This window comes from Podarcis pityusensis (genome assembly GCF_964106645.2).
Source record: "Podarcis pityusensis genome assembly, chromosome: 2".
Classification (NCBI taxonomy): domain Eukaryota; kingdom Metazoa; phylum Chordata; class Lepidosauria; order Squamata; family Lacertidae; genus Podarcis; species Podarcis pityusensis.
Window position 1 is genome coordinate 124,931,992 of NC_138029.1, and position 21,658 is coordinate 124,953,649.

At 42.0% G+C, this 21,658-nt stretch overlaps 1 protein-coding gene across 9 annotated transcripts; it reads left to right on the forward strand.

The window, feature by feature from the left end:
* Positions 1-285: 285 nt before the first annotated feature.
* On the forward strand, positions 286-19,940 carry LOC308470009 (uncharacterized protein). Of its 9 annotated transcripts, XM_080993210.1 has the most exons (4): positions 315-585; positions 1,187-1,313; positions 1,767-1,908; positions 15,403-19,940. In XM_080993210.1, exon 4 carries the CDS (start codon positions 15,555-15,557, stop codon positions 16,470-16,472), a length of 918 nt encoding a protein of 305 aa, XP_080849336.1. In that variant the 5' UTR covers positions 315-585; positions 1,187-1,313; positions 1,767-1,908; positions 15,403-15,554; the 3' UTR covers positions 16,473-19,940. The 9 variants fall into 9 exon arrangements, 8 of the variants coding, with proteins under 8 accessions (XP_080849341.1, XP_080849336.1, XP_080849335.1 ...); XR_013982172.1 differs by lacking the exons at positions 1,767-1,908; positions 15,403-19,940 and adding an exon at positions 3,602-5,043 and having other exon boundaries at positions 286-585; XM_080993215.1 differs by lacking the exons at positions 1,187-1,313; positions 1,767-1,908 and having other exon boundaries at positions 307-585; positions 15,403-15,614; positions 15,663-19,940.
* The last annotated feature ends 1,718 nt before the right edge of the window (positions 19,941-21,658 follow it).

The window sequence follows — 21,658 nt, forward strand, 5'->3', positions numbered from 1 at the left end:
ATAAGAAGGCCCTATAGTTGGAGCAGACCAAGGGTCCCATCTCACCCCGAATCCTGCTCTCCCGGAGTCCCAGTGGGAAACCAGATGCCCGTTTTGGGGATCCTGCAAGGAGAAGTTCAGCCCAAGAGCATCTCTCCCCTCCCTGCTCGGTGGTCCAGGCAGCAGCTGGAAAATGCTGTCTGCGGAGTTTGGAGTCTGTCTGGGTTTCTCTCAAGGACCAAAGGGTCTTGATCCGGCCGTGCTCCTCCTCCTCCTCCTCCAGAAACCCCCTCCCCCGTCAATGGGGTGGGCGTGGAGTTGGGCAACTTCGCAAGGGAGCCCAAAGGGGAGGAAGCCGAAGGCAGCGCCGTCACGTCCGGCTCCCATGCGAAAAGAGGAAGGGACTTCTCCCAGGAAGGGGTCTCTCTGTGGGTCGGAAGTTAGCAGGAAGTGGGGGCAGAAGGAGCCCCTGGAGAAGCGAGAGGTTTCAGAAAGGTAAAGAGGGGCGCCAGTCGACCACGGACCCCCCCCCCTTCTCCGCTTTATATTGCAAGAAAGGAAATCGGAATAGCTACGAAGGGAGGCGGATGGTCAGAGGAGAAAGAGGTAAAGATGCCGGTGGAGGGAAGGGGGGGGGGAGGAAAGGATAGAGAGACCCTTTCTTGCTCCCCCAAAAGCTCCTGCCTTGGGACGAGGGCGGGGAGGGGCGATGGGGTCGGAGAGAAAGGGGCACAGAGCCCCCCCCCAATTAATCTCTTGTCCTGGGACCCATATGCAGAGGCTCGGATCCATGCAATGCAGCTGCAAAGCGTGGAGCCCCCATCTGCAGTGTTTCCCTTGCGCCGTCTCCTTTGAAGCCCCCCCCCACCAGACACGTTTTCCCACCAAGGGGGTGCCCCCAAAAGCCCCCACCCCCAAGCAGGGCGAGCCGTGCCAAGGAGGGCCAGAGGGTGTAGGGGGGACTCTGGCGAAGAGGGGGGGAGCAGAGGATGTTGGGGGGCTGAGGGTTGAATGGAAGCGTCCCTGGGGGTGAGACGCCATGTTGATAAATGGCAGGGGGGTGGAGAAAGAAAGAGGCCTTTTTCTGGGATGCCTCCACCTGGGGTGCTGGCAGGGGGATTTCTGCAGGGGCTGCCTTGGCTTCTCCAGTGACCTAGAGAAGGATTCCTGCAAGCTGAACCCCCTCCCCCCCCCCATTTTGTCCCAGGGAAGCTGCTGCATCGGATGCTGGGAGCTCCAGGCCCCTTGATCTGCATTCTTCCAAGCCAGAGCATTGGTCCACTGGGAGAGGAGAGGAGAGGGGCAGTTGAAGGAGTCCGTGTCAGGATAAAAAGGTGGGGTATAGATAAATAGAAGAAGAATAGCAATCATTCTAAGATTGCTTTAGGAGGCTTCTAGTCAAAGCAATTGGAGCCTCGTGTGAAGCCCCTGAATGAGACCAGCCTGAGAAGAAAGAGTGTCCGACAAGGACCTGGGAGGCAGGGGGTTAAATTCCCCTGGGGGATCTTGCCTCTTGGCCTCACCTGCCTCCTTGGAGGAAAAGGGGGGATTGATAAATGACTAGTGAAACAAAAGAGGACAGAGCAGAGACAGACAAATGCATCAGGAAGATGTTCCAGATCATAGAGGAAGGAGAAAGCAAAATGCAGATAATTAGTACTTTCAGAGAAATCTCAGCAGAGAAGGTTTTTTGGGGCTCAGTGTGACTTGGGAGTTCAAGGTGGGCGTGGATACCAAGGGGTCTTTAGACGATTTTTCAGGGATTATGATTGACATCTGTACTCCAGCAACCATATGAATCCAAGGTTCCCACAGTAAAAGGAGGTCTGGATGATGTCCCCAAAGGTGCCTGGCTTATATTCCAGAAGATGGCCTGGGGGTGTTCCAGAAGGGAGTGTCTCTCAGGTTCTGAGTCGGAAAGGGAGCCAGGTACAATGACCCCGATTTGAAGGCTGGCTTCTTCTTTATACTCACCTTTTTAATCTCTTCCCGTGGAAACATCCGTGCTTCCACCTCCTCTCTCTTTCCTTTCTTCCCCACAATCAGGCCTCTGGACCTTTAATATCCACCTTTTCCCGTGTTGCAGATCTTCCCTGTTGGAGCACAGGTGGGGGTCTCCCTTGGGGTGGGGGGCGAGGAGTCCATGGCCCCCCACCCCAAAGGAGGACAGTGAGAGAGGCTTGGGCAGAGAATTCCTACAAGGATAGTGCTGTGTCCTGACTATGGGATGAGGAGGCACATTCCCTACCCATTATTGCCCAGGGGACTGATGGGAAATTATACGCCATTATAATTGCTTCGTGGTCTTTAGATGAAGTGTGATTAATAAATTTAATAAGTAATAATTGCTCTGGTAACCTCAAGATTAGATTGCTGCAATGTGTTATATGTAGGGCTGCCTCTGAAGAGGGTTCAGTAACTTCAGCTGGTGCAGAATTCAGAGGCCCCCCCACCTTAAAATAACTACGCAAAATCTACAGAGACTCCCAGGTTTGTGTTGTCTTTGCTTCTTCACAAGATGAACTTTTTTGAAGGTTTTTACAGTCACGTATAGCATCAATAACACTTATGCTTTACTTATTTGACAAACGAGAGACTCTGGTACGATGAGTTTGAGCTCATCTCCTTGCCTGAAACCAAAAAAATAAAAATAGAAAAACACTGAGCAGGAGAAATTGAGGAGTATGTCCTTTCAGTATGCAATGAGACCCTACAGTATGTGTAGCTCATTTAAACAAAATCACTGATCCAATGAGCAGCAGCAGTGAACAATGTGATAGTGAATTGTCGTCGCTTGTCTCCACTGCCCTCTCACACTTGTTGTGAAGAATCATCTTTCATTATGAATGGTCTGTGTCGCCATTAAGAAAAAGAAGTCAGAATAGGCCAATATCTATGTGTACTGTCCCTGGATCAAAGGACATTTCTTCTTTAAGTTCTCAGAAGTTCTTAAACCTAGCACAAGGTTGTCCTTTGAACTAGCCAGATGTTTAACTGAGAATCAATCACAATCTGTCCATCATTTGAAAAATAAGACTTTAGAGCCATCCTACCCCAAATGGCAACTGTTGTTATTGTTTAGTCGTTTAGTTGTGTCTGCCTCTTCGTGACCCCCTGGACCAGAGCACGCCAGGCACTCCTGTCTTCCACTGCCTCCTGCAGTTTGGTCAAATTCATGCTGGTAGCTTCGAGAACACTGTCCAACCATCTCGTCCTCTGTTGTCCCCTTCTCCTTGTGCCCTCCATCTTTCCCAACATCAGGGTCTTTTCCAGGGAGTCTTCTCTTCTCATGACTCCTAGATATTCAATTTTGGGCGGCTGTAACCTTGATTTAACAAGACATTTGGCACCTAGCTTATATATATGAGTTTCTAACACTGATCCTGTTACCTCCACACACTGCTGCCTCTGTCCCCCTTAGTAGGAAGTCACGTACCACCATCACATCCCTCTTCCTCCTCTGGGGAGTGGTAGGAATTGCTCCATACTCTGCCCCTTCCACAGCCACTTTGGTGTGTTCTGAGGTCTGCATCTTGCTCCTCTGTCCCAGAATTGATTTTGCAGCTCAAGTGACACATCAGGGTTCCTAACAGCCCCGTTTCTCTGTACCGCATTCCTCCAGGTTTTTGTTTCCTGCAACCAGCGATCTTCCTCCTGGCTGTGGCCAACCCCACCTGTGTTGCTGTCCCAGGACCATCCACTCTGCTCTCTTTCAAGAAATCCCTCATCTTGCTCAGGAGCTCGTAGGGCAGATAGGCGGACCTCAGCTTGCTGTTCCTTCTCTTCCTGCATCTGCTGCAGGTGTAATTCTGCGCATTCTCAGGCAGGAGGACAAACATGGCACAGGTGTTGCTGGTCACTGCAGCAGCTCCCTCGCCATCCATGTCTCTTGCTCCTACACACAGCATGAGACAGGACTCCTGGCCTCCCCCTCACACTCAAACTTAGAAGGGTGGTTTCTAAATCTAATAAATAAAAATTGGGGTGAGTGTTTCAATCTGGGATTCCAGCAGCCAGGCTCCAACAGCCTTTTCCTGCATCTCCAGCTCTCCCTCTGCACTGCAAGGCTGACAGATGGAGGTCCAGCTCCAAGGACATTAGCCTACCTGAGCAAACCTTCAGTTTCTTCCAAGCGCCAAGCCTTCTCACTAGTTCCAGGCTACAGTCCCTAGAAAAACCTGAACCCTGGGTCTCCCAATATGGCTGCTATGCACCTCCTGGGGCCCAAGGGACTGTGTGGGTGATTAATAAATATCCAGAGGTCCAAAGGGCTAAAATGTGCCCCAGAGGTGGAATAATATTAGACAGAGAATGAAAAATGTCATTAGCAACTCTGATTCTTAGAAATGGAGCGCACGTTTGTGTTGGGTATTTGCAGTGTGGTAGCGCTGCAGAGAGCTTGCTGGGGAGACCATGCATTAAAAAGGACTCAAAAATAACTTAAACAAGGTTTTAATAACAAAAACAAAAACTCCATTTACACTAAAGACAACAACAAACAACCATGACCCAACCACCAACCCATCCCCCAGGGTAATGGGAGAGCTAGGTGCTGCTCCTTATATACTACACCCAAATGCTGGCACAGCTTAATCAATACAACTCAGCAGCCCCTGCCATGTTTCACAGCTGTAAACCTGGGTCTCGTTATTTTGCTCTGGCCCCTTAAAGACATACACAACTGGTGGAACAATGACGAACCTTTACATTTAAAGGAACCATTCAACATTTCCCCTGCGGTTCATCATTGTGGAACAAAAACATAAAGCATATTTTGTACATGTCTTTCATGTGTAACCTTTGGAAGTGCTTTTGTAAAAATGTCCGCAATTTGATTGTCACCTGGAACATATTGAAATACAACTATTTCGTCAGCAATTAGTTTCTTTACAAACTGTAAACGTAATCTTAAGACTCTAGTGCGTTGTGTATTGGTCTCTGAACACAGGATAGCGAGTCCGCTCTGGGAATCAAGGTAAACTTTTACTGGTAGTGTTACTTGCATCTGTAGGTCTGCAAATACTTGCAGATACCATTCTACATCACAGGTAGCCTGAACGCATGCACATAATTCACTCTCTGCTGTGGAGAGACAAATAATGGTTTGTGTTTGGGACTTCCATTCAAATGGACAACCGTTATAACAAAACACCATACCAGACACACCCCTGCAACTATTTTGTTCCACTGCATGAGATGCATCGCAGAAAATTTCAAAACCTTTGTCAATACTTGATGTAAACTGCAACCTATAATGTTTGGTATGTTTAAGGTACATTACCACTCTCTTAAGAGCAGAGAAACATTGCATAGTGGGCTTTTCCACAAATTTTGCCAGAAAGTGAAAAGCATAAGTTATATCTGGTCTTGAGATTCTTTGAATGAAATTTAGCTTGCCTATAGCAGAACGATACAAAGTTTTGTTAGGAAATGGCTTTTCTTCACCAGTAAAGGTGAAACCACACACCATGGGCGTTTCCTTCCCATTTGCATTTTCTAAACGTAGCATTTCAACAAGATCATCAATTTTTGCAGTTTGATGAACCAGAAAAGATCCATTTTTACCTTTCTCAATTTGCATGGATAAGTAATTTTTAGCTATGCCTAATTCCACCACATCAAATTTATTCTGTAACTGTGATACTACCTGTTCATATTCCTGTTTAGTTTTTGTAGAAATTAACACGTCATCTACATACACGCATATTTTTGATACAGAGTTTGCCCTTTCCTTTATAAACACACAATTGTCTGCCTTTCCTTGTGAGAAACCAATATCCCACAATTCTTTTGCTAAAGTTTGGTGCCAATTCCTTCCACTTTGGTGCAGACCATAAAGGGATTTATTTAATTTGCATATCAAACCTTCAGCGGCATCTATGCCTTCAGGAACACGCATAGAGATTTGTTCTTTTAAATCTGCAAACAAATATGCAGCTTTTATATCTAAATGATAAACAGAATGTCCACGTTGTGATGCATCTTTTAACAAAAGCTGAACTGTCTCATATTTTACACTTTTTTTTTTTTTAATATTTATTAGAGTTTTCAGAAAAAAAAAAAATACAAAATATAAGAAAAAAACCAAAAAAACCAAAAGAGAAAAAACACAACCATTATACAACAAATCATATCCATTTTTGACTTCCATCAACGTCACTGACAATCGTTCGTAGTTATCCTTTTGTTACACATTTCTTCTTTTTTTCCATATTGCCCATTATTCTTCCCTTCCTCATAATCTCTGCTATACAATATTTATTATTCCTTTACAAAGCCTCTTTAAATCCCACTAGCGTTATTTTTACACCATAGTTACTTTCCAGATAACACACAAATTTCTCCCAGTCCTTTACAAATTTTTGATCTTTGGTATATCTAATTTTCCCTGTTAATCTATCCAATTCAGCATATTCTATCAATTTTGCTCTCCACTCTTCTACCGTTGGAACTTCCTCCTGCTTCCATTTCTGAGCTAACACAATTCTGGCGGCTGTCACCGCATACTGGAAAAGTTTATAGTCCTTTCTTCTGACATCCTTCCCTACTATACCTAATAAAAATGCTTCTGGTTTTTTCACGAAAGTGTACTTCAAAATCTTTTTCAACTCATTATAAATCTCTTCCCAAAAGCTTTTAACTTTCTTACACTCCCACCACTGATGGAAGAATGTCCCTTCTTTATATTTACACTTCCAGCATTTATTATCCACCTTGTACATCTTTGCCAGTTTAGTGGGTGACAGGTACCATCTGTAGAGCATTTTCATCATGTTTTCCCTCAATAACGTGCAAGCCGTGAATTTTATATTCTCTTTCCACAACCTTTCCCAATCCTCTAATTGAACATTATATCCAAAGTCCCTTGCCCATTGTACCATCACCGATTTCACCTCTTCATCCTTCGTGTACCACTCCAACAATATTTTATACATTTTTGACAAATTTTTATATTCGTTATTTATTATCTCTTTTTGGAAGGTTGATTCTTTTTCTACATAATTCCTTTCCTTCAACTCTTTTTTAAACATTTCATTTATCTGGAAGTAGCTTAGCCAATCGTATGTTAATACCTTAACTTGATCATTTCTTCTCCTTGGTAGGTTTGGGGGAGTCTCCTTTCCCTTTTCTGAATAAGACTATTAAAATTAAAATTAAGGTGAACAGTTGAAGGAGAGTAGTGGACATAACTATTTAAGAACTCTCTTCCTATGGTTGGTAGATTTTGACTCCCCCCAGTGGTCTGAGTGAAATACTGCATCTCAGTGTTGAAATTCTTGGTGGAGTCAGTTTAAGCTTTGTGAAACAAACTGAGGAATAACTGCTTTTGAGAAACTTCTTCTTTTAAGGGACTAAATTCTGCGAGCTGCTCAGTATTAAAATATACATATAAGGGATAAGTAGAATAAATACAGAAAATTATAGTATTTTTGGAACCTAAACTTCTTTACTTCTGATATTTTTGACATCATCTCCTGGACTATATTTGAACTTTATTAGAACTTTATTTGGTTATACAAACTAGATTTGGGATTGGAAAATCAGTGCATTACTTTATCAACGCTTTGGAAGGATTAGCCCGAATAGGGGCAAGAAGAACACAGAAGGACACAGACAGAGGCGACAATTACAACTTCTCCCAACACTTGGGGGGGGGGACAGAAAACAACTAACGATAAGACTTTGGGGGTGAAGGGTCAAAGAAGCCAAGCTCTGTAAAATATTCATCTAGGTTGTTTTCTCTGTACTCCCTGTTTACTGGTGTTTATTCTAATAATAATTACCACAGTTGTGGTTGTAACTGTATAGCAAATAAGTAGTGTAAATATCTGATAATTCAATAATTAAGTAATGTCGCATACACAGAAAAAAGGAGCAGAGGGGGGGACTCCAACAGACAGAAGAGTTTCAAGGCAAGAAACAGAATTTAGAACAGAAATATTGAAGATGTTTGCAGAAATAAAACAAAGCGAGAAAAATCTAGAGACAAAATTAGAACAGGTAGATAATAAAATTGGGAAGATGGATAAAAAGATTGAGGAGACAGTTAGTGAACTGAAAGGACAAATTAAAGAGGTTTCAAGGAGAGTGGATGAGGGATTAAAGAAGTCAAAACAGGAAATGAAAGAGATGAAGCGGGAAGAAGAGAAGATGAAAAATGAGATTGCAGATTTAAATAGAACACAGGAAGAACTAAAAGATTCTATTGCAATGAATGAATTAAAACAGAGAGAAGTGAATTTGAGACTGAGGCAAGTACCGGAAATACAAAACGAAAATATAAAAGAAAGACTGATAAAGGAAATTGCGCAGTGGATGGAATTGTCGGAGGAAGAAGTCGCGAAGACAATACAAAATGCATTTAGAATGAAAATTAAAACAAATAGGTTAAAGAAATTCCCGGGTGACTGCTTAGTAACTTTCAAGGATAGAGAAATGAGGAATCTGATTCTGCATAGGAACAGAGAGAAGAGATTATACATTGACGGGAACTACATAATCATATTTAAAGATATCCCAATAAGGTTGTTGAAACGCAGAGAAGCTTACAAACCACTGGTGCAATTGCTTAAGAAAAACAAGATTGACTTTAGATGGGAATTTCCCGAAGGAATCTCTTTCTTCTATAAAGGAGTGAAGAGAAGATTAACAAGTCCTGAGGAAATAGGAAAATTTACAAGAAGATACAAAGAATTACAACAAGGAGAAGAAGAGACCAAAGGAGCAGAAGGAGGATTAAGATTGAGGGAAGATTCTGAAGCAGGAGGAGAAGAAGAACAGACCAGGAGAGAATCAGAAGAAGAGGAAGAAGAAGAAGGAGAAGAGATAGAAAGACTATAAAGACTACAAAGCAAATTAAAATCTAAATAGCGGTAAGAAGAATGACATTAAAATTATGCAACTGGAATATTAATGGAATGAATGACAAGAAGAAACGGAACGGAATCGAACACATCTTAAAAAAGAAAAACTTGGACATCATATGCCTACAAGAAACGCATGTGGCTAAAAAACATAGGAAAATTCTGATTAACAAAAGATTAGGGAATGAATTCATATCCTCAGACAAAGAGAAAAAAAGAGGCGTTGTTCTATACATCAAAAATAAAATTGAATCTAAACAACTATTTAAGGATGAAGAAGGGAGAATTATTGCGGTTCAAATTAATTGGCAAGGGGAAAATATGATAATTGTTGGGATATACGCACCAAATGGGAATAAGACAGAATTTTTTAGATTATTGGAAGAGAAGCTATTTGAATACATGGACCAGAAAATTATATTAATGGGAGATATGAACGGTGTGGTCTCAATAGAAATGGACAGATTAAGGGAAACAAAAAATAAAGAAGGGAAATTACCTAAAACCTTTTTTATGATGACGAAGAACTGTAATTTGGTAGATATTTGGAGGCTTAGGCATCCATTGGAGAAGCAGTTTACTTACCATTCAGAACCGAACCAATCGTTTTCAAGAATAGATCAAATATGGGTGTCGAACGAGCTAACCCCAAGAATTCAAAAAATTGAAATACAGGCGAAGGTGATTTCAGATCACAACCCAATAGAAATGGAGTTAAAAGGTTTTGAAGAGCGAACTTTTAGGTGGAGATTGAATGATAATTTATGGGATGACCAAAAGTTCGTGGAAAAATCACAAAAAAACCTAACTGAATTTTTTATGAATAATATGGACAAAGGGACAAAAATGAGTGTGGTGTGGGATGCAAGTAAGGCAGTGATGAGGGGCCTCTTTATTCAACAGAACGTATGGAAAAGAAATAACAAAGAGAAATGGACAAAAGAGATCCTTAGACAGATTATGGACTACGAACAAAAACTGATTAAAAAACCTAATAATGAGAAGATAATGCAGGAAATAAAGATTCTCCAAACTCAATTTGCGATGTTAATAAATAAAGAGGTTGAATGGAACATTAAAAGATTGAGACAAAAAAATTTTGAATTTGCTAATAAATCAGGGAAATGGCTTGCTTGGCAGGTTAAAAAAAGAAAAGAACAAAATACAATTAGCAAAATTGAGGTAAATGAAGAAGAAACAGAACCGAAGGAAATTAGGAGAGCATTTGTAGATTTTTACAAGCAATTGTATAGGAATAAAGAAAGGAATAATAAGAAGAAAATAGATAGATATTTGAAAGAAAAGATGGTGAGAAAGATTCCGATAGACCAAAAAGAACAGCTGAATGCTCCAATATACAAAGAAGAGGTAGAAGAAGTTATAAAAGAGTTAAAAAGGGGGAAAGCACCGGGGCCAGACGGGTTCACTTCTAGCTATTATAAAGAAATGAGAGATACACTGATGACCCCGTTGATCAAAGTAATGAATAACATCTTAAAAGAAAAAGACATTCCAGGAACATGGAAAGAGGCATTTATTACAATAATACCAAAACAAGATTCGGACCCCACACAAGTTAAGAACTATAGACCTATCTCGTTATTAAACATAGATTATAAGATCTTCGCGGGAATCTTAGCTAAGAGATTAAAAAAGATACTGATAAAGATTATACATAAAGACCAAGAGGGTTTCCTACCGGGCAGACAAATAAGGAATAATATAAGAAATATAGTTAATGTCATCGAATTTCTGTCCGATAGATGTGATAAACCAGCAAGTCTAATATTTGTGGACGCGGAGAAAGCTTTCGATAATGTAATCTGGGAATTTATGTTGAAAAATTTGGAGGTCATGGAGGTGGGTCAAGAATTCTTTAATGGTATTGAAGCAATTTATACAGATCAGAAAGCAAGATTGATAGTAAATAACATCATTACGGAAGAAATAAAAATATGCAAAGGTACAAGGCAGGGATGTCCACTCTCGCCATTATTATTTATAGTGGTCTTGGAAGTTCTATTAAATGCAATTAGACAAAATAAGCAAATTAAAGGGGTGACATTAGGGGTAAACGAATATAAAATTAAGGCCTTTGCAGACGACGTGGTTCTGACTGTGGAAGAACCTACAGAAAGTATAAAGGAGATTTTAAACGAAATGGAACAATTTGGGAAAATAGCAGGATTCAGATTGAATAAGAAAAAGACCAAAATGATAGTCAAAAATATGGATCGAGATAAGATTGAACTATTACAACAAAGAACGGAGATTGAGGTAGTAAAGAAGATTAAATATTTAGGAATCTGGCTTTCTGATAAGAACATAGATTTATATCAATACAACTATATCCCTGTATGGAAAGGTGTGAAAAGAGATTTGGAGATTTGGGCCAGAATGAAATTATCATTCTGGGGAAGAATATCGATGATAAAAATGATGGTGCTTCCTAAGCTGTTATTTTTATTCCAAACGATACCCATAATTAGAGGCACAAAAGTTTTTAAAGAGTGGCAAAAGGTGATCTCAAGATATGTCTGGGAAGGGAAGAAGCCTAGAATTAAATTTAAGTTACTAACAGATACAAAAGAAAGAGGTGGCTTCTCCCTACCAGACATGAGACTTTATTACGAGGCAGCATGCTTGTGCTGGTTAAAAGAATGGGTAAAGTTGGAAAATAAGGAATTATTAGATCTTGAAGGGTTTAATAATAGATTCGGGTGGCATGCGTACCTATGGAGCGACAAAAAGAGAGTACATAAGGGATTTACAAACCATATCTTTAGAGGTGCACTAATAGAGGTTTGGGATAGATACAAAAATATATTAGAACCAAAAATTCCGCATTGGTTATCCCCGTTAGAAATGATGTGTGTTAAAACAATCAACATGAGAGGAAAGTGGGGAAACTACGGAGAAATGGTTATCAACGAAGGAGGGATGTCTCATATTTTACACTTGGTGAATAACACAAATCATAATCTTCACCTGGAATTTGTTGAAAACCCCTAGCAACTAATCTAGCCTTGTACATTACAACTTCATTTTTGTCATTCATTTTAACTCTATAAACCCATTTTGAATCAATAAGTCTCATATCTGGGGTTTGTGGTACAAGAGACCAAGTGTTATGCTCTTTTAAAGAAGCTATCTCAGAGTTCATAGCTTTATACCAATTTACAGCTTGGTGCTTAGGTAAATTATGAACATCATTGTAGCTTTTTGGCTCAAAAACTGCCTTATTGGCATACACAGTATTAAAATGTTCATCTGCAAAACGTTGTGGCTTCTGCCTCTTTCTATCTGAACGTCTCAGTCCAGGAGGAGAGTCAGACTCCTCAGACTTAACGGGACTAAGTGAACTACTAGTTTCAGGTTGTAAACCACCATTGTCAGACTGAAGAGATGCCTGTAGGCTAAGCTCACAGTCAGAAAACTCAAAAGAATCTAACCTCCCCTTGGGTGCCTGTGACTTTAAATCATCAAGCAAATTATCAGATTCAACAGGCTTTTCATCTTCTCCCATTAATTCAGAATCATTATTATTCCCTGCTGCTGCTGCTACTGCTTCTTCCTCTTCTTCCTCAGTATTATCTATGCCATCAGTATCTTGGAAAACAGCAACTCCATTCCAATTTACAGTTTGTATCATGCTTCTGGTAACATGAAATTTGCCAGTTGCTGGGACGTAAATTCTGTACGCCCCCTGCTGGTAGCCCATTAATTTTCCCTGGACACTACGTTCACCCAATTTCTGCTTAGCGGGATAATGCATAATTACATCTGAACCCCAAATGCGTAGGTATTTCAGATTAGGGTGTTTTTTAAACAACTTCTCATAGGGGGTGACATCTAAACCAGAATGATAACTGCGATTTCTCACATAACAAAAGGCATGGAGTGCTTCAGCCCAAAAATCTTTGGGCAGATTAGCATCGTGCAGATAAGTTTTAATCCCTGCCTGCAGGTCATGCTGCACAACTTCAACAAGCCCATTTTGCCAGGGACTTCAGGGGCAAGATAACTCATGTGCAGTCCCCTGCGCTTCCAGGAACTTCTCAAAAACCTCAGAAACAAATTCTCCACCCCGGTCAGAAAACAGGTTCTTAATAGGTTTGTTAAAATGCGTTTTTACCCAACTGCAAAAAACTTTGTACTTCTCAAATGCTTGGGACTTCTCAGCTATTGCATAAGTCTAACAATATCTACTACACTGGTCTATGAGAGTAAGCCAGTACTTAGAACCTCCTAATGATGGTGGAAGTGGCCCAACTAAATCACAATGTACACGCTCAAATGGCTCAGTGACTTTCCTATCTGAGCACCTACCCTTGCGTGCAACCTTAATCTTATTTTTGCAATAGGATAGACATTGCATAATTTACATGGTTTTAAGTTGAGGCCATTAACAATATTCTTTGTCTTAATTACATCAGCAAAATTCAGATGTCCTAGAACTCTGTGCGCCTCGTGGACACACCCAGAATGTGGCCTTACATTCCTCAACCCCTGGCTTGACTGTGCTGTTCTACAATTTATAGGCGATTGGGAGTAGGTGCGAAATTACAGTCTATATAAACTATCAGAGTCCCGGGCATACAATAGATGTCTGTTCCCATCGAAAAACTCACACATTGACTTTGAGAAACGCACAGTTATGCCTTGACGAGCAAAGCACCTTACTGACAATAAATTGTCCACTGACGGGCAGTAAATGCAGTTCACTATTGTAATGTTTAAAGAGTCAAGTTTAACAGTACCCCTGCCAAGCGACTGCAAGACTTGTGAATTGGCTAAATGTACATTACCAATTTCCTCTTTAAAAGAAATAAACAAGCTTCGATCGTTGCAAATGTGCTGGGATGCTCCTGAGTCCACAATAAAAGATTTCCACTTGGCACCTTTAATTCTTTTACGATCTGTTGTCAGAGCATGAAAAGCTCGTGGCTCGTTTCTGTCTTTACGATACGATGTCGGCTGCTGGGCTGACGACCGTGACTGACGAACAGAAACAGACTTTGGAGTGCTTTGCTTTCTTTTGGGTCTGCAGTCCTTTGCAAAATGTCCCTGCTTATTGCAGAACCAACAACGCTTGGCAGCTTTAAATGCAGTTGTATCACCACAGGTTTGCATGTGGTGTTCCTCATTCTTTCTGGAAATAGGAGTGCTTATGGCACAAGCCTCCCTTCTATCCAACTCGCCCAATAATCTTGCCATTACCCCTTCCACAGTTAATTGTGCTGGTGGAACGGCAGATATCTGGCTAGCTATACCATCAAAGTCCTCATTAAGGGAACATAGAATGATAAAAACATACTGAATATCAGGTATCTCCATGTCCCTTCGAATTAATTCGCAGCGTATTGCCTCCAGACGTCTCAAGTGTGCTGCCAAATCACCACCAGGCTGCAACTTCGTCTGGTACAACTGCTTGAAAAACGTCAATGCAGACGCTGACTCTTTTCTAATATGCACTGCTGCAAGACTGTCCCACATTTCTTTGGCAGTTTTCTTATTCCTTATATAGATAACTTGCTGGTCGCTGACTGCCAAATTAATTATCACCCTGGCTTTTGCATCTCCTTTTGACCAAGCATTAGTTACAGGGTCAGGAGGGTCATCAGTTATATAGGTCCATATTTCTCTAGAGGTCAAAAGCGCCTCCACCTGAAAAGACCATAAACTATAGTTCTCATCTGTCAGCTGTGGGAAGACCAGAGCCTCCTCAGCTTCTGGAACCCGGTCAACCATTCTGGAACTCTTCCAGATCCACAGAACTACGCTAACAGGAGAAGGAGTTTTCAAACCTTTCTCAGAGTCCAAAAATATGCAGTCATCCACTCAGCAGCTGGGCCCATAACCAAAGATGGTGGCTATTTGCAGTATGGTAGCGCTGCAGAGAGTTTGCTGGGGAGACCATGCATTAAAAAGGACTCAAAAATAACTTAAACAAGGTTTTAGTAACAAAAACAAAAACTCCATTTACACTAAAGACAACAACAAACAACCATGACCCAACCACCAACCCATCCCCCAGGGTAATGGGAGAGCTAGGTGCTGCTCCTTATATACTACACCCAAATGCTGACACAGCTGAATCAATACAACTCAGCAGCACCTGCTATGTTTCACAGCTGTAAACCTGGGTCTCGTTATTTTGCTCTGGCCCTTGCTCTGGCCCCTTAAAGACATACACAACTGGTGGAACAATGATGAACCTTTACATTTAAAAAAACCATTCAACAGTTTGTGGAAGGAAAACAGCTCCCTTTCCTGTCAGGCAGGTCCTTATTTAAAAAGGCAATCCCACAACTGTATTCTTAGATCAAACTACTTTATTAATGATAATTTAGTATTATGGAAGGTTGATGATGCATTCCTATTATTTGCCATTGTTTCACCTCATTTGTTTAAAATTTGGGACATAAAGAAGACAGGGAGGAATGTACAATAGGTTGAAATAAGAGAAGGTGCTAATTGCATTTGATGTGTGTTACAGTCTTTGTTCTCTTCCTTGAAATACTAACAGGGGTTTTCCTCTCCTCTCATTTCCAAGCAGGTTATGGAGAATACAGTGTGTCATCTGTAATTTCATTTGGAAATACGAAGAGACCATTTAAATGTGGTGAATGTGGAATGTGCTTCAGTCCATGTGCACAGTTAATAAACTCACATCAATAAACTCACAGAGTGGGGAAACCGTTTAAAGGTATGGAGTGTGGAAAGAGCGTCAGACAAACTTCATCTCCTACTTTACATCATCTAACTCACATGAGTGAAAAACCCTACAAATGTATGCAGTGTGGATGGAGATTCAGTATGAGTAGACAACTTATTGTACATCAAAGGATTCACGAAACAGAAAAACCATTTAAATGTATACTGTGTGGGAAGAGCTTCTATCATAGCATAACGCTAAGCAAGCATTTACGGACTCACACAGAGAAGAAACCATTTAAATGTATGGACTGTGGAAAGAGCTTCACACATAATAGACACCTAAGCAACCATCAACGGACTCACACAGGGGAGAAACCATTTAAATGTATAGAGTGTGGAAAGAGCTTCTGTCATAGCATAACGCTAAGCAAGCATTTACGGACTCACACAGAGGAGAAACCATTTAAATGTATGGACTGTGGAAAGAGCTTCACACATAATAGAAACCTAAGCAACCATCAACGGACTCACACAGGGGAGAAACCATATAAATGTATGGAATGTGGAAAGAGCTTTCGTTCATGTGATCATCTGACTTTACATCATCGAACTCACACAGGGGAGAAACCATTTAAATGTATGGACTGTGGAAAGAGCTTCACACATAATGGAAACTTCAGAAAACATCTACGTACTCACACAGGGGAGAAACCATTTCAATGTATGGAGTGTGGAAAAAGCTTCACTCAGAGTTCATCACTTAATAGACATCATCAAACTCACACGGGTGAGAGACCTTGTAAATGTTTGGAATGTGGAAAAAGCTTTCGTTCAGGTGAACATCTTACTTTACATCATCGAACGCACACAGGGGAGAAACCATTTAAATGTATGGAGTGTGGAAAGAGCTTCAGTCAAAAGGGAACTCTAAGACTACATCAACAGACACACAGGAGAAAAATGATCTAAATGTATGGAGTGTGGAAATAGCTGCAGTCAGAGTCAAACTCTAAGAGTACATCAACAGACTCGCACGGGAGAAAAACCATTTAAATGTATGCAGTGTGGAAAGAGCTTCTGTCATAGCGGAATACTAAGAAACCATCAAAGGACTCACACAGGGGAGAAACCTTATACAACAAATGTATGAAGTGTGGAAAGAGGTATGGAGTGTAGAAAGATTTTTCCTCAACAAGAAGAGGAGGAGGAGGAGTTTGGATTTGATATCCCGCTTTATCACTACCCTAAGGAGTCTCAAAGCGGCTAACATTCTTCTTTCCCTTCCTCCCCCACAACAAACACTGTGTGAGGTGAGTGAGGCTGAGAGACTTCAGAGAAGCGTGACTAGCCCATAGTCACCCAGCAGCTGCATGTGGAGGAGCGGAGACGCGAACCCGGTTCACCAGATTACGAACCACCGCTCTTAACCACTACACCACACTGGCTCTCTCAAGGGTTCATTTCTTCCTTCTAATGAACAGGCTCCTATAGGTGGAAATCAAATTTAAATGCATCCCATGTATGTGATGATGTGGTGTTTTAATGTAAAGTTGTACTTTCATATAGTAAAGTAATCAAGGTAATGTATCACAATAGTTAGTAAAGGATAAGTTGCTTTGTACAGTGTACCTCAGGTTACGAACAGCCTGGTTGATGAACATTTTGGATTATGACCATTTCAAACCCGGAAATGAGTTGGTTAAACTAGAATTATAGGAATGGCAGCATGACATGCATTGTTTTAATTGCGGCCCAGGACCCACGTACCTACAGGACCGCCTCTCCCGGTACACTTGGTGGAGGACCTTAAGGTCCACAAATGACAACATTTTGGAGGTCCCAAGTCACAGGGTGGTTAGATTGGTCTCAACTAGGGCCAGGGCCTTTTCAGTACTGGCCCCAACTTGGTGGAATGCTCTGTCACAAGAGACTAGGGCCCTGCGGGACTTGACATCTTTCCATAGGGCCTGCAAGACAGAGCTGTTCCACCTGGCCTTTGGTTTGGACTCGGTCTGACCCTTATGTTTCCCTTCCCTTATGGTCTTGATTTATCAGCTATTTTAAAATGAGGCTGCATTTTAAATTGTATTTTAACCCGTATTTTAAATTGTTGTTTTTTCCCCTATTATGTTTTTACTGTAATTTTACTGGTGTTAGCCACCCTGAGCCCGGCTTGGCTGGGGAGGGCAGGGTATTAATAATAACTGGTGGGGGTGGGTGGAGGAAGAAATGACCAGTCCATAATTTTAATGGTAGGTCTATTATAGCTGTGAGAGAAACAGAATAACAACAGGAAAAACCCCAGAAACCTAGAAGTCAAATCAGAGATTGATGTGCATTACAATGAGTGAAATAAGTATTTGATCCCTTATCCACCAGCCAGATGTCAGGCTACCTGGTATCTTAACTGTTACGTAACGAGCTGAGATTAGAAGCACCTGCTGTAAGGGAGAGGTCTTACCTGTTATCCCAGCTCGTTACAGTACCTGTACAATAGACAATAGACACCTGTCGACAGAAGCAATCAATCCAAAGGTGTTTTTATTATGCATTGGCTTGTGACATATATGGAAGGTGACTAATGAAGGTGGTTTTCCGCGTCTCTTAGGTCATAAAAATGTTCTAAAGGACTGTGTGGAAAAATTAGGGCTGAGGGACAATTGTGGACGGGGTTGAGGGGTGTGAAAGGGAGACGAAGACGGAGAGAAGTCTCTGAGTCATTTGCTGAGGGATGTGGATGAAGGCCTTGGTTTCTCTCACACCAAATGTAACCGCTCTGTAGAAAAGACTCTACAACCTGAAAATGGAGACGGTGCACGTACTTTTGTAACCTAAGAAAGTCTTTAATATTTTTTTAAAATTGAAATAAAGGCCTTGGTCTCCTTCCATCGGACTTTCCTTTAAGCGAAGCAGCCCCTGTATCTCAGGTCTCTGAGCAGTTTAGTATGCCTACTTGAGAAATGTGCTTTAAATGGCTGTGTCTCTCAATGTCCAGGAGGAGACACAGGCTGCTTCCACAGAAGTGTGTGTGGAACGCACAGCAGCTTTGTCCCCACTGACCCTCGCCACGGGGTCCATAACTGCACCTTCCATACCACTGGGAAACTGACCGTTCCCTGTGCTGCTCATTAATGTGCTTGAAATACTATATTGTTAGTGGCTAGGCTATGATTAGTCCATCTTAAGACCTACAGTGTTTTGCTTTTGAAATCCCTTTTCTTCCTCCCTTCCCCACCTTTTATTCTATCCACCATTCCAGGAGCTCGTGGGGATGCTATGTTTGATTTCAGGCAAGAAATGAGGGTTTTCATCTCGTTACAGGAGACTGGTTGCCATTCAGGCTTCCTCTGATGACCTGTCTTCAATTAAACCCCGGGCCACCAGCTCCCAGCATTTGTCTTCCCTCTGTTCCATTAGCTAGTCCCAAGGGCTTTCGTATTTTCAGCTTTCTTGTCGTGGAGCAGACTCTTGTATTCCAACCTACGTTTGATCAAATTTTCCATGGATTCCTCTGATGGATTCTGATGTCTTAACTGTCTTAGCTGGAGCTTTCTTAGCTGCTTTGAATCAACTGTCAAACCAGCCAAGGTGTGTTGATTGTGTGTAATTAGTAATTGTAGGAAGTTATCTGTGATGGGCAGCTGAGCTTGGCCAGAATCGGGGGTGCAGGGCCTCAGAATTCCATGAGAGAGCTGGAGCCTCTCTCTGATTGGCTACCAAGACAGGGGGGTGGAGCCAGCACTTTTGGAGGGAAAATAAAATGAGCCGTTTCTGAGAAAGTGGAGGGATAGTTTTGTGGGAGAGGAGGGAGGAGGGTTGTTTCTGGTCTGTGTATGAAGTGCACTCTGAGGAAATTATCCCAAGCTAGAGAAAGGGGTCTCTGAGCTTAGAAAGACTAGTTTTGAGAGAGTATTCAGACAGGAGTTAACTGGAAGGCTGGAAGCAAGGAGAAGTAGAAGCTGTGAGGATACTGTCTACTTGGGTCTCATTTCAGTCAGGAAGGGAAAGATCTAGAAAGAGAAGAATCCCAAACCAGTTATGAAGGGTGTGGTGACCCCCTGGGTCGGCTATACTGTCAAAAGTACCTCAGGAGCGTGGAAACTGACAGAAAGTACCACCTTGTTTAAGAATCAAAATATTAAGCTGCAACAGCTAAGTTAAAGAGCTGAAGTGAAATAACTGGAAATAAGCTCAGCATTGGCCACCCTCTCTAGACACCTGTAACATCGAAGAGGAATAACTTAAAAGAAGCAACAGAAGTTTAAAAGAAGCTGTGCATTTACTACTTTGTTTAGAAGCCTGTAACATACACTAAATTTAGTACAATTTATTATTGAGTTCACTGCTTCCTGAAAGAACATTATCTATCTCCTGACACATCCTTCGCTTTTTTCAACTTTGTTCTGTAAAATAAATCTTTCTTGTTTGTTCAACTTCTGCCTGAGTCGCCAAGGATCTTTGTTTACGTTCACACAAAAACTGTAAGATAACCCATTGTGATTATATAGTCAGTCAGGACTGACTGAAGCAACTGACTACAGTGGTATCTTGGTTCTCAAACTTAATCCGTTCTGGAAGTCTGTTCGAAAACCAAAGTGTTCCAAAACCAAGGTGCGCTTTCCCATAGAAAGTAATGTATAACAGATTAATCCGTTCCAGACTTTTAAAAACAACTCCTAAAACAGCAATTTAACATGAATTTTACTATCTAACAAGACCATTGATCCATAAAAGGAAAGCAATAATCAATGTACTGTACTATAAAAGAAAGAAGACAGTACTGTACATTAAAATTTAAAAAAAAAATTCTTACCTGCACTGATGATATTGTTTGGATGGGGGGTTTTATACATTGAGGAGGACTCTCCTGTGTGAGTGTCTGAGGGCCCTGCTCTTGCCGCTTACCATCTACCTGGCCCGGGGCAGGGCCTGAAGCCTCATAAGGACTGCTGCGCTCTGCTGCCCAGGAGGACTCTCCTGTGTGAGTGTCTGGGGGCCCTGCTCCTTCCTGCCACTTACCACCTGGCCCAGGGCAGGGCCTGACGGGCCTCACTAGGACAGTTGCTGTTACTGCTGGAGGGGTGCAGAGTGCTTTTAAAATGTTTTAAAAATTTTCTTTTGAATTTTTTACATGTGGGGGGGTGGGGGTGGGATGGATGTTTATTGGGCCTGGGAATTTGTTTGATTTTATGTTTTTGTAATTTTTCTTGTTTTTTGTTTGTATTGCTTTATTTGTTTTTTTTTTTAAAGGTTTTATTTTGTTCTTAAGGGGAGGGGTCAGGGCTGCTGGGGAGTAGGTCCCAGCCAACAAAATGGCTGGGGCATGTTCCACAGGGGGGGATGCACTGGGACAACCGATCTCAGTGATCACGGGTAGGAAGGGGAGTTACGGTAAGACCAGACCATGTCATTACAGAGGAGGCAGGTTTAGTCGTTGTCTGAGGACTATCCCTGCCTCCGGGTCTGGTCCTGACCGGATGGATACTAGAATCAGCAAGGGATACCTACATGACCTGAAAGTGTTGCTGTGCAATGCCAGGTCAGTGATTCATAAGACCACTGCCATCCATGACTTGATCATGGATGGAGGACTTGACCTGGCATGTGTAACAGAGACTTGGTTGGATGAAGCAGATGGACCTGTCCTTGCCGCTGCTTGTCCACCAGGTTTCTCTTACGCACAGCAACCCAGGTCATGTGGGCGGGGAGGGGGGGTTGCAGTGATTTTTAGGAAGTCATTAGTTTGCACCAGGCGTCCTATTGGGAAGACCCAGTTTTCCGAGTGCATGTTCTGGAAGTTGGGCAATAGGGGCAGTACAGGATTCCTTTTGGTGTACCGACCTCCCCGCTGCACCAAGGATTCGCTGCCCAAGCTGCTTCAGGTTATGGCGGATGTTCTCCTGGAGACACCTAGCTTGGTTGTCCTAGGGGATTTTAACATCCATGCCGACACGACCTTACAAGGGGCCGCTCGGGACTTTGTGGAAAGCATGGCCTCCATGGGGCTGTCCCTGAATAAGTCTGGCCCAACCCATAGCCGCGGACATGCCTTGGACCTGGTGTTTACCTCTATGGATGTTGGTGATCTGACACTAAGTAAAAGCAAAACGAAAGAAGTGCCATGGTCAGATCACTTCCTGGTGCAACTGGACTTC